Source organism: Centruroides sculpturatus, unplaced genomic scaffold, assembly GCF_000671375.1.
Source record: "Centruroides sculpturatus isolate CEXI.00-Female unplaced genomic scaffold, Cexi_2.0 scaffold513, whole genome shotgun sequence".
NCBI lineage: Eukaryota > Metazoa > Arthropoda > Arachnida > Scorpiones > Buthidae > Centruroides > Centruroides sculpturatus.
The window spans coordinates 15,795-29,504 of NW_019384769.1; the positions used below are offsets into that span (position 1 = coordinate 15,795).

Consider the following 13,710-nt stretch of genomic DNA (forward strand, 5'->3'; position numbering starts at 1 on the left):
ATATTATCTACTGAAATTTTATTTTATAATATAATTAGTTTTTATAAAACAAGTATATATAAGAATTTAAAGATTATAGTTTATTTACTTATTTACAAATTTCATTGATTGGTTAAGATAATCCCTCACTAAAAACTTATAAAATTAAAATTAAAATTGAGATATTTAATTTTATTATAGTTTTGGAAAATACGAAGCATTTCTATTGTTTAGCTATTTTTTTCTAAATTTGAAGTACAACAATCCTTGATGTTTGGTATTCATAATTTAAGTAATAAATAGGCTATAATAACAGTTTTTTTTTATGGATAAAAATCATTGTTTTACAGGTCTGATCTTTATACCATATAAAATTTTTATTTATTTTATGAAATAAATACATTACATCACAAAATAAATCAACATACACAATATAGAAATATGCAAATAACTCATTATGATCTTAATTAAATTCTTAAAATAAACACTAATATATTTTGTGAAGATGTAAATATTGCTTATTCTANATCACCTGTACTAATAAATAATTGTAAGCTGCCATCTTTAACAAACAGTTAGCATATAATTGAAGAAAGAAATACTAGCAGTTTAAACTTCTGTAATATAAACAAATAACTATTAACATTTAAAGCTGATAATGATAGTACAAAAGAAAAAACAATTTAAAAACACCCAATGAACATCTAGGTTGATATTCTTATTTGAAGATAACAATAATTGAAACTCCAATTACAATAAGTATATTTTAAAGCATTTTGGGAATGTTAATTTTGAAAACAAATACAAAAATAATTTGTCTGTCTTCAAATTAATATATTTATCTTCTTAATATGTCCTCCTTATATCATACAGAAACATACTTAAATCTGAGAGAATTTAAACTTTCTTTAGAGGTTCTCTGTCTAAGATCACTCCAAATTATACTTATGTTGTCTTCAATTATTTTAAAGTAATTTTTTATTTTGAATGTTTATTATTAATTCTGGTCTTTTGTTAAAGATTAACTACTGTATATAAAATTATGAGACTTCATTAAATAGTTATTTATGATTTAATTTTTTTAAATATATGGTTTCATCTTGTTCTGATTTAGTAACTTGCATCTATTAATTATTGTGTACAAAAAATTATCTATCTCACTTTTTTAGGCAGGAATGTATGAAGCTATGAATGACGTATATAAAATATTAATACCAATAGCCGAAGCTCATCGTGATTATAAGAAACTAGCAAATATACATAGTAAATTACATGAAGCTTTTACAAAAATAGATCAACAGGTATATTAAATTTGAGAATTTAATACATTAGATTTATATTATAATATTAAATTTTACTTCATTAAATAAGTCATTTTGCAAATTAAAATTTTCTTATTAATGTATTTTCATTTTTAGGCTGGGAAAAGAGTTTTTGGTACATATTTCAGAGTAGGATTTTATGGCAATAAATTTGGTGATTTGGATGGAGAAGAATTTATATATAAAGAACCGACCCTCACAAAATTACCAGAAATATCAAACAGATTAGAAGTTAGTCTTAATTTATTTTTAAGTATTATTTCTTTTAAGTAAATAAGGTATATAATCATTCTGTTTCTACAGAGTTTCTATTCGGAAAGATTTGGTCCAGAATTTGTTGAAGTAATAAAAGATTCCAATACTGTTGATCCATCAAAACTGAATTCTGAGAAGGTAAAATTATTATTATTTTTGTGAATTTGGTGAAAATAATTAAAATTGGAAATACATTTTATTTCAGGCATATATACAAATTACATACGTAGAACCATATTTTGATATGTATGAATTGAGAGAGAGAGTAACATACTTTGACAAAAACTATAATATTAGTAAGTTTTATTTATAATTTTCGTTACTACTACTAATTATTACTACAGTATTGGACCAGTTATCCAGCAAACTTGTTTTCTGGAATTGGACTAAATATATACTTAAAATATAAAATAAACAACAGAAAGTTAATAATGAAATTGTATTTAACTGATACAAATTAATACACTTCCAAAGCAGAGTCTGTTTGATCATTAATCCTCTCAAATTATAAATTGCCGTGTATATGTAATATTTAAGACGAAAAGTAAGCAAAGAAAGGTAAAGAACGTAATAAAACTAGCATCGTGTGATGTGTATGCCATAGAAATCAAAGCAAAGCAGTTGTGCTGCAGCTTGCCAAATTCAAAAATAGCTGGATTTCTGATAACTGGATAATTAGTCCATTACTATATAATTATTATTGCTCTAACAAACACGTAAAAAATGTTTGTATGTTAAATATGAAAAGATAAGAGAGAGAGATATAATATACAATATTTTATATGATTTATATTTATTTTATATTATTCTGATATGCATTAATTTTGTTTGAAAATTACATTATATAATAGTATTTGTAAGACAAAGGCCTGAAAATAACAAATAACACAAAAACATTGACAATGTAAAGAATGATGAAGTGAAGACAGTTGTCAATGTTTTTGGGTTGATTTTATGTACAGTATATGAAACAAAAATATTATTTGGATTTTTTTACAATTAGTTATTATTTCAACAAATAGAAAAATATGATGATACATTCTTGTTCTTTTTCTTATTGTTAAAATTCATTAGGAAAAAAATTGACTTGTATTTGTCTAGATTAATATCATTTCAGTATCTGTCTGTGGTGTTCTAATAATGTACTTAAAGTTTTATTTAAGCATGTGATTGAGTACTGTGGCTGTACATCTTATTGTATGCTTTGCCCTTTTATTTATTTTTTGACAATTTTCCCTGTTCTTTGTTCTTTCTACCTTCTACCTTCTACCTTCTAGAACTTTCTAATCATCTTAATTTCTCTTTCTTTCTTGGTGGTGAGGGCCACTTCCTAGAATTCACCGACATAAGTTAACTGAGGGCATACAAAGAGAAGGAAGGTCATTTTTGGGTTGGTGCTTGAGGAGAGAAGATCACAAAAAGGAGAGAAAGTTTAGAGTGTCCAATGCCAGAAAGATGGGTGAGGCTAGAACTTTGGCACTGGAAAAGTATTACGAATTATTCCGCTCTCAAATAGTACAGTTTCATGGCAGATTTATGACATGGCTATGGATTTGGAAACACAGTTAATTCAACAAGTAAAATAAAGTCAAATATTTACTTATCAGTTGATTCATCAAGTTGCAATTCCATCAAAGATCAGTTTATTTGTTATGTGAGATAAGCCAGAGAAGGAAATATAAGGGAAGAGTTACTGTTTTATAAAACAATCCCAACAACAACTTCAGGTGAAGACATATTTGCTTACTTAACGAATTTGTCTGTGCTAAAGGCTTGACTTGGATTGATTGTATAGGTTGATGCACTGATGGTGCTGCAGCTGCAGCTATGGCAAGGAAGAATAATGGCCTTGTAACTCAAGCAAAAACTGTAGCTCCAGCAGTAAAATTACCTGTACATGAGACTGACAGAATTAGAACTAAACATCAATTATTTTGTGCAATTCAAAACAAGCTCAAATTTTACATTGATGTTTAAAGTTAGAAAAAAAATTTTTCATGTTTTCACAATTTATATTATTATACACTTTCTTCAGAAGGAATAACTTCCTGATTGTACAATATGTATGGTACAGATATTACCCATTTTATTTGTGCAAAGTGTCCTAGATAGGTATATTTGTATTTTTGCTTCATATTTTCAAAGTTTACCGATATTATTTAATTTATAATAAAAAAAAAAAGCAAATAAATACTGAATACAGAGCAATAAACACTTATGCATATGCTGGGGGAGGCAACATTGTATGCAAGCTGCAATCGGGGAGGCATACTGTAGAAAAGATTGGGAACCACTGTTTCATATCATATTACAATTGTAGTGATTATAGCAGATTTGTATCAATTAATTCAATTAATGAAAAGATATGTTTTTTTATGGAGATTCAGAATAAAATTTGAATTTCTTTTTTTCTTTGGAAAACTTAAAAAGTTTCTGTATTGAGGTCAAATGAATAATTATATTTACCAGTTAAATGTTCTTCAATATAGGACTGTTTTTTCAATTCTGTATCATGAAAAAACAACTGATAGCATCTACTATGTCTAGAGAAAGATACAAAGTTACATTTATAGTATAGAAAATAAGACAATACTTTGTCAACCAAATAAAATGTTTTTAGATTTTATTAAATTATATATTCATTTTGTTATTTTCCAATTTCATTCTTTAAGTTTAGGTTTACCTTTATAAAATAACATTTACATATATCATTTTAGATATAAATTTATATAGTTCTGAGATGAAAAATTGTAGTTGTATAAAAAATTTTTCATGCACTTTATTTAGAACGATTTGTCTACGCAACTCCATTCACTGCCGACGGACGAGCTCACGGAGATCTGCACGAACAGTATAAACGTAAAACAATTGTTACAACAGTAAATACATTCCCTTACGTAAAAACAAGAATTCAAGTGACAGAAAGAAAACAGGTAAATAAAAAAAGAAAATTAGTATTTTCCAAACGTAGTATAGGCTAAATACAATCAATTTTTTAGATCGTACTGACTCCTATTGAAGTTGCAATTGAAGATATACAAAAGAAAACAATGGAACTATCACTTGCTATCAATCAAGATCCAGCAGATCCAAAAATATTGCAAATGGTTCTTCAAGGTTGTATGGGAACAACAGTTAATCAGGTATGTGTAAACTTATAGCAGGAATTAACATTAAAAATCCAAAATGAAATAAAACTTTTTCATGTTCTTACCCCAAAATAAAAAATTTTATTGCAAGAACATTATTAACTCTTAAAATATTTCAGTTGTTATTCATAACTATCAGTTTTTTCTTAAATTATAGATTAATAAAACTGATTTAATGTAGATTTCCTGAAACAAACAATACATAAAGTTTAAAATCCAGAAATAGTTTTAGCATAATTAATTTTCAGTTACCTGTGATTTAGTCTGTAATTTTAAATTATGCAAGCATGAGTAGTTCTTTATTTTAATACCTTACAATGGCAAATGCTTCTGATAGTTTCAGATGGATATTAACTGAACAATCATATAAAAAAGTTATACATACTTTTTTTGAATGAAAATGTATTAGAAATCACACATTAACTTTTTTATAATATTGCATTGGAGGTAAAGTATTTTTAAACCTATATCTCTATCACATCCCAATGTTTTGTCTGTAAACATGTAAAAATCTTATGACTAAATATCACTATGTGATTAATTTTATATATCTAAATATGTATTTATAATTTTGTGATAATTGCTAAACTTAAAATTGAAAAATTATGCAAATATATATATATATATATATATATGTTACCGCTAAAGCTCGAAACTCGTTAATGTGTACATTACCTAGCTAATCTGCAGATTAACTAGGGTGATCCGTTAAAGTTGCTAAAATTGTTCTATTTCTCAAATTACCTAGGTAATGTGCAGATTATCTAGGTAATCTGCAAATTACCTACTAGGCACTCGGTAAAGTGAAAATAAGATCTTTGCTGGAACAACAGCAACGTTTCTGTACGCTTAAATTAACATAATGTTCTTTATTTAATTTTCGATATCTAAAGAATCAAGTTAATACAATCAAACAATCGACAAATTAGTTGATAGAATCAATCATCAACCAATTAAAAAACATACAAAAAATCAAACGATTTAAAATATTAATACAATTAGGGAAATTATTATATAGATAACCACCTATGGAATTTCGGGACTTTGAGTATCTATCTGAACTGAGGGGACCGAGACGACTTCAACGATACCCTACTTTTGGACCGGAGACGAAAAATAATAAAGTTATCATACTTTTTCTGGTGATCGCATGATATAATTGTGCAGTTAATGTTACCTATGGTGAGTAAAATGGCGGCTCGTCTCTGATTCCAGCAAACAGAAGAAAGGAAACAGTGGGGACGCACGTTCAAACCTAACCTAACCTATTCTAATAATTTGGTTGGTAATAATTATGGTAATTTATTAAAATAGGTTAGGTTAGGACAGAACGTGCGTCCCCACTGTTTCCTTTCTTCTGTTTGCTGGAATCAGAGACGAGCCGCCATTTTACTCACCATAGGTAACATTAACTGCACAATTACATCATGCGATCACCAGAAAAAGTATGATAACTTTATTATTTTTCGTCTCCGGTCCAAAAGTAGGGTATCGTTGAAGTCGTCTCGGTCCCCTCAGTTCAGATAGATACTCAAAGTCCCGAAATTCCATAGGTGGTTATCTATATAATAATTTCCCTAATTGTATTAATATTTTAAATCGTTTGATTTTTTGTATGTTTTTTAATTGGTTGATGATTGATTCTATCAACTAATTTGTTGATTGTTTGATTGTATTAACTTGATTCTTTAGATATTGAAAATTAAATAAAGAACATTATGTTAATTTAAGCGTACAGAAACGTTGCTGTTGTTTCAGCAAAGATCTTATTTTCACTTTACCGAGTGCCTAGTAGGTAATTTGCAGATTACCTAGGTAATTTGAGAAATAGAACAATTTTAGCAACTTTAACGGATCACGCTAGTTAATCTGCAGATTAACGAGTTTCCGAGCTTTAGCGGTAACATACATATATATATTACTTAAAATTATTGAGCTTGTCACTCATAGCAGGCATCCATTTTATAAAATCTAATACAGATCGCCAAAGGTTTAAGATTTCTATAATCATTAATCACAATTGTAAATGCATTCAGATCAACATTAAATCATTAGAAAAGCATATGATATCAATTTGTCTCTGTTTTTAATATTAGAAAATATAGACAATGATTAATAAAGTTTAAACTAAATAGGAGTAAATAAATGTTTTTTTGAAAGATTTATACAAAATAACATACTGTGTATAATGTATTACTTACTGTACATAGTAATTTTAATTGTATCTTTGTCATAGTTGTTTGCTCTTACAGTATTAATTTCTTGTTATAAACAATGAATGATGTAGCTTGTTAGTTGAGTAGAACACCACTTAGTTTTTTGCTGCAATAGGTACAATCACATTAGGGATAGTTTAATGAGAGCTGCTATTCTCAAAGGGTACAAGTGGTCTTGCAACCCACACCAACTCATTCACATGCGTACAATGTTCCATCATTACTCGCATTCATATCCATTAGTGGGGCTCTTGAGAGCACTCACTCCAGGGGCACAGATGGCAATTAGCTTTCCCTTGCTTTGTTTCAACTGTTGGTATATAGCTGCCTTTCAACTTTGTATTTTAATTCTTATTTTCTGTCTTCTTTTTAGTCTAAATTCAGTTAGTCCTAATTGTAAGTTATATTAGAGACTCTTAGCTTGGTTTCTGGTTAGGTCCATCCTAGGTAAGTTTAGTTAGTGAGTAAGTTAACATTTAAAAAAATAATAAAAATAAATAAATAAAAATTTTGGGGTCTTGCTCGTTTGTTTCTGTCGGTCCGTTCGTCTCATCTAGTTTGTCATTGTGTTTGTTTGTTTTTTCGTGCTGTCTGTCTAGCTGTTAAGTAGTATTAAGATTTGTGATCATGTTCAGTTTTATTAGTATTAAGTAGATATACTGTAAGTCTTCCTTCTAACAACCACTTGGCACTAACTTCTACACCTAGCTATTCATGGCGGCACTCAATTATTGGTGTTCGCTACACTTCAGGTTTTCTTAGGCTGCAAGGCCGTAGTCCCCTTCTGCACACCAACATCAAACATAGAGGGTACTGTAGCCTTATGTATGCTGTTCAGAGAGAATCTACCTTTCTCTACTATCTATCTCCTTTCCCTTACCCTCTTAATACAAGAAAGACATCGGCTGTACACAAAGTGTTTAGCTGATGTCTTTCTTGTATGTATGTTAGTTGAGTAATGGTAACAATTTGTGATGCCAAATAATCAAAATGCATTAATTATACAAAACACAAAGAAAAGTATGGATGATAATGAAGATAAGCAGTGAATTGTGTTAATCCAAATATAATAGTATACTTTATTAGTTTGACAACATTATCTAAATACATTCATTAATTTAATTTAGCAGTAAAAAGTTATTAAAAATTATCAGTCATTTTAATAATAAAATTATTTAGAAATACTAGACTGAGACTAGAAGAATTAGGAGTTTAAATTTGAACTTCCAGTTCTCGCATATCAAGTTGAATGCATTATTGATCATGTTCATTGAATTTCTCTAAAACATTTCAGTTTATATCAAGCATAATAATCATGTAATTGATTACCATTGCACAGGTAACCACAAATATACTGCATAAATCCTGTTTTTTTTTTTTCTTTGTTGAGTTTCTGTAAAAGCCAATGAACTAAAACAGAAATGTTTGTGGAAATTACACTATATAAATAACAGCACTGCAGTATAAGATTCTCTCGTTTTTTTCTATGAGCAGGAATGGGGAAAAGGAGTTGATTCGGCAATGCTAGCTTTGAACTCTGTCGAGCCGGCAGTATCAAAGTTGCCTCAGGACAGACCCTCATTAACTGAAACCTGTACTGATCAAGTCTTATCTATATTTACTAAATTCTGTTTTTATTAAAACATTTATAATAAAGGCAACATAACTTGAGTATATACTACTTAAAATTCTGGAATATAATTGCAAAACTAACTCATTTTGAACATTATTAAAATTTTTACCTTAAGAGAACATCATTTCCAAATTAATATGAAAAATTCAAATTTGTTGGTTGATGATCTTTTAAAAGGACAAAAACATTTTTAATTAAAAAATTTGTTTTGGTTTCTTGAATTTAGCATTTTTCTTATTTTAAATATGGCACTAAGTTCAAATGGTATTTTGTTCATTTATATTAACCAGAGAGAATTTGTGGAAATTCACTTTCATGCCTTGCTAAAAATATCTTAATCATTATTACCGAATGAACTATGCAATAATATATGTCTGTTTCTTCTGAAATCGAGGCCTTATTAAATGTTCCAAAACATTGTTATTGTTTATGCATAGCATATTTTCACACAATTTTTTTTTAAAGGAGTAATAATATGAATCTGCAAAAAACAATATATTTTGATTCTTTGTGAAAATAGATAACTCTTTTGAATATACTTTTAATGGACTATATTTAAAGCTACAGTAACTTGAAAGTGAAATTCATTTTCAAGTTACTTTATTTAAAGAGTAAAGCCATTTTGAATGAAATAATCTGAATTATTTTGCTTTTGAAAATGTAAAAATGTTTAGATTATGCTTTGATGTTGTATCTTTAATGTTAGTGAACAAAATAACTGTAGTAGAAAGACTTTGTATCACTAAAGAAGTATTATTTCTTGTTACGTTTACCAAAAATATTTTAAAAACAGCACTTAAGAAAAACTGATTAAATTTCTGAAACTATTTTTCTTTTATATCTTGACAAATATATATACAGTTGATTCCGCTTAATTGAGACACATTGGGACTAATCCATTTTGGCTCAATTAAACAAACTAATAATGAATTCTATAATAAAATATGTAATAAGTAGGTAAAAAAATAATAATTAATACCTATTTTAATGCTTTATTAAACCAAAATACAGAAAATATTTGTACTATAAATTTGTCAGACTCACAACAATAGATAACTGATTTGCATAATGCTAGTGTTTCCAAATATTAGTAGTGACGTACACAAGGGTTGACCATTCGATCTGTTCCTGACCAAATTTTCCTTTCTTATTAGTTAGAACATGTTCTAACTAAAAAGGGAGAAAGAAAAGGGTTCATCCAAAAATCATTTTATGGTCTTCCTTTGAGCACAGTTTCCTTTACTTGAAGATGGGTCATTTTGGCAGGAGTGTCCATAGAATCCTTCAGCTCAATGCTGGTCTCAACAGTCGGATGGCTGCTGTCTGAATCTAGACATAATTATACTTTTCAAGGGAACTCTAGCTGTCTTCCAACTCAGTCGAGAGACCTCGAAAAATTGTTTGGCGATCTTTGACCCTTCACTTTTAAGGGGATCGTCCGGTCCGGTCCAGTCCAGAGCAGGGTCAGTAACTCGCATTCAGGTCTGCCTCAGATGAAATCCCCGTGTGATACATCTGCTATGCCCGAGCAAAAGACAAAATTGCTTTGACTCTGCCAACATGCCATTAGTGTATGTATGTAGTGCCTGCATATTTTTGAAAGATTAATAAATTAATACATAATTGGGACAGTAGCAGAAAAGGAATTTAGCAATTTTTGATATATTTTAGTAGTTTGATTTGTTCTTTGAGATTTGGCCCAATAAAGCAGAATCGCCTGTGTTTGCTCCTGTGAGAAATTTATTTTATAGAATTTCCATGTTCATTAAATGGAAAATGCATCCTTAGTGAATTGAAAATACAATTTCTATAGACCAAAAAATTAAAATTTTCAATGATTCCTTTAAATAAGTAAAATGTAAATGTCAATGGTTTTAACACGTTTTGAATTCAGTAAAATTATATGTTATATCATAAGTTTAGTAAAAATAATGTTACTGCAACTTTTTCTTTAATGTTTTCATATAAATATATTTAGGGTCCTATGGAAATAGCTATTGTTTTTTTATCGGACCTTGTGGATGGTCAGAAAACACCTACTCCATTACAGAATAAACTTCGATTGTGTTTTAAAGACTTCTCAAAAAAGTAATGTATTTCTTTAATTCCATTTACTCGTATATAATTTTTAATTATTTAAAATTGCTTTAATTTCCTGAAAATAATTTGATAATTGTATCATTATTTTACATTTAAATGAACATAATATTTTTGAACTAGATGCAGTGATGCATTGAGAAAAAACAGAACTCTAATTGGTCCAGAACAACGAGATTATCAGAAAGAACTAGAAAGAAATTATCACCGCTTCACCGATCGCCTTATGCCCATGATAAGGAACAACGGCATGACGGCCCTCAGAATACACAGGTTATTATTTTATATTGTAAAACCATTACTATTATTATAATTTCCTGCAATTATTATTGTTTACTTATAGAGAAACAAATGGAGAGAGAAAGCAAAAGAAAACAAGTCCAATTGTTTAGCACCAAGTATGCTAAAATTTAATTATTGAACATGAATTTTATTTCTAGTCATTTTTATTGTACTCGTATTTATTTATTAATGTCTTTTTATATTATGTTGTAGCAAATTGTTCAAATGTTATTTTTACTATTATATATAATATGATTAAAATATACAATTAAAAACTAATCTATCTGGGACAACTTTTTAATGCAAAAATTTACTAAACAGTATTTCACAATTTTTAAATGAAGCTACTGTTAAAATTGATTATATCCTTTAACATTTTCAGTCCAAATTTTTTGACTTAGTGGTTATTAAAATTATTGATAGAATTGATACTATATTTTGAATTACTTTATATTCATTTCTTTCATAAATTTTCAATTTTTGTTCGAAGAAGCTGACAGTATGAACATCAGCAGCATGGATAATTGCTTACAAAAGTAACCAGGAGGCTTTGAGACCAGCAAAACATAATTTCAATATCACTACTTTGTTTCTGGTAAATCAAATAGGTGGCTACATGCTTGATCTCGTAGTATGCTGACATTTTGACTCAGAAACGTGCACCAAGATGGCATTGGAAACCAATTAAACTTTATTTGTATGAATGCTATGATATTACCACTATCATTACAGACAGTTTCCCGTAAAACAAAATTACAATTTAAAAGAATCTCTACTACCTTCTAGGAATACAACAGGAGGGTATGAGCCATATAGGCACTACATGCTATCCTGTCACAGGTTAGCCTGCAAATGTCACAACAACCACTCCAGATCCCTCACACTTGTATATGGTCCCACAAATTCTCCATGAAAGAAAAATTAGACAGGGAAAGCCAAGGAAATGTGACAAAGACATTCCTGGGAAATACCCTAGCTGGCAGCAAACACAGTGGTTGGCAATTCCCAAATAGAATTGGAATTCTTCACTAAAGACAATATTCCATCAGACACTAGTAGCCCCCCAAAGGTAGGGAACTGGCCTAGCAGCGGGTATAGAGGATCTGAAGGTCTTGGCTATTGATGGAGTCTAGACTCAAGCCTAAGGTTCCAGAAGTGTCAGAGTATCACAGGCCTTGGATCTGTGGACCAGGCCATAATTAATGAAGCTTGTTGTCTGTGTCAGACAGACGGCAACCATGAGCTGCAATTTGGCATAGTGGCATGCAGACTCACATCAAAACAAAAGGGAGACTGATATGGTAGCAGTTCTTAATGGTTTTGGCAATAAGAGGGCCAAGATACTCCCTCAATAATCCCAATTCTGGAAGACGGTTGCTGTAGCCTCTAACAGGATTCCCAGGGAGGAATGGTCTTTGGATGAGATAAAAGGAGTGTGGTTGATTGGGCTCGTCTGACACAAGTTAGTAGGCCTGCCGATAAGGAGTGAAAGCACCAGTGGGTGCCCTCTTGTGGGGCCTCACTTGACATGGGCGCCGTTGAAATACAGTAGGGATCCCTGTCGCGCTGTTGCACTGCACTGCACTGCACTGCACAGCCCACCCCGAGTCCCCCTGCCCTTGATTGAGCACCGCTCTTGTTGGCAGCAAGATGACCCCCCCACTTGCTGTACTCACTGGTGAAGTTCCCAGCAGATCTTGGGCCTGGGAATGCTGTATGCTGGATATCCTGGATTCAAACACCGCATCAGCTAGAGAACTGGAGGCTAACCCTCTGGAACTGAAGATATATTCTCATGAACAGAGCATTGCATGCACTAACTCTTTGTTCAGCCATCATAAATATAAAATAAAGTAAGAGGGGTTGAGGCTGCTGCCAGGACAGCTACCCATTTAAATGGCTGCCTACCCAAGGTTACCCCCAGTCTGGTTGGTTGCTTGGCTTGGGCTGCCTCCTTATCCCTATTAGGATGCTTTCTTCCTGTTTCTAGTTTTCCAGCGCTGTAACTGACTCTAAGTGTGTGCATTGTTGTAGGAGCTCTGAAATGGAGCTTTTTGGACGGTTTTTATTCATCTGACATTAGAATATCGCTAATAACCATCGATCTGAAGGCACAGAGGAAGGATAGGATAGGATTTCAGAAGGAATAAGGTGAGTTTTCAATTGTTTTTTCCAACTCAGCCATGTGTCGCTGCAACGGTATAGTTGGAGTATCTGGCACTTCTCTCTTCTTTAGCCCGGGTCTCTATGCATGTGCACGCGTGTTTCTCGCGTATAATGCGCACCCGAGAATAACGCGCACTTCTGTCTCTTCGGCCCCCCGGGTCTCTATATATATATGTATGTGCTCATTTTGCATGAAACAGTGCAGTTGGAGTATTTGCGATTGCTTCTCACTCTGTTTCTTTTGTCTTTTATTTTTTCCCGAACGTGTGTGTTCTGTCCATCGACATATGCATACGTAGGCGGCGCATGTATCGCATATAACTCGCACTTTCCCTCTCTCTGGGCCCCTGTCTCTCTAATAGGCTCTTATTCCCTAGGAATCGTCCTGATCTGTGTCTCCCTTTAGCCCCGGGTCTATATATATACATGCACTTTGTTTCCACTAGTCATTTTGCTCCCTCCTGAGAGCTGCAATTGATTAAGACACCGAGTCCTTTATTGGGCATAGGTTGACTTCACACCCACAATCTTAATTTTGTCAGGTTTACTCTATTCTCCAAGTCTCGGAGAGTGTCTGTGATACTTTTATTCTTATATATTAGGACCACCTT

General features: G+C 31.0%; 1 protein-coding gene across 1 annotated transcript; it reads left to right on the forward strand.

Moving 5' to 3' along the window:
- The first annotated feature begins 757 nt into the window (after positions 1 to 757).
- Positions 758 to 11,118, forward strand: LOC111628957 (dedicator of cytokinesis protein 7-like). Its single transcript, XM_023372817.1, has 9 exons — positions 758 to 1,280; positions 1,398 to 1,532; positions 1,605 to 1,694; positions 1,762 to 1,852; positions 4,344 to 4,489; positions 4,556 to 4,699; positions 10,533 to 10,642; positions 10,775 to 10,924; positions 10,995 to 11,118. Exons 1-9 carry the CDS (start codon positions 1,155 to 1,157, stop codon positions 11,041 to 11,043), a joined length of 1,041 nt encoding a protein of 346 aa, XP_023228585.1. The 5' UTR covers positions 758 to 1,154; the 3' UTR covers positions 11,044 to 11,118.
- The last annotated feature ends 2,592 nt before the right edge of the window (positions 11,119 to 13,710 follow it).

What these genes read in the sequence shown, in the direction of transcription:
- LOC111628957 (XM_023372817.1), top strand. Translation starts at nt 1,155, where the DNA reads ATGTATGAAGCTATGAATGACGTATATAAAATATTAATACCAATAGCC. An exon ending in TGACAAAAACTATAATATTA is followed by an intron (nt 1,853 to 4,343) that starts GTAAGTTTTATT and finishes CACTTTATTTAG; the next exon opens with AACGATTTGTCTACGCAACT. An exon ending in AAGTGACAGAAAGAAAACAG is followed by an intron (nt 4,490 to 4,555) that starts GTAAATAAAAAA and finishes TCAATTTTTTAG; the next exon opens with ATCGTACTGACTCCTATTGA.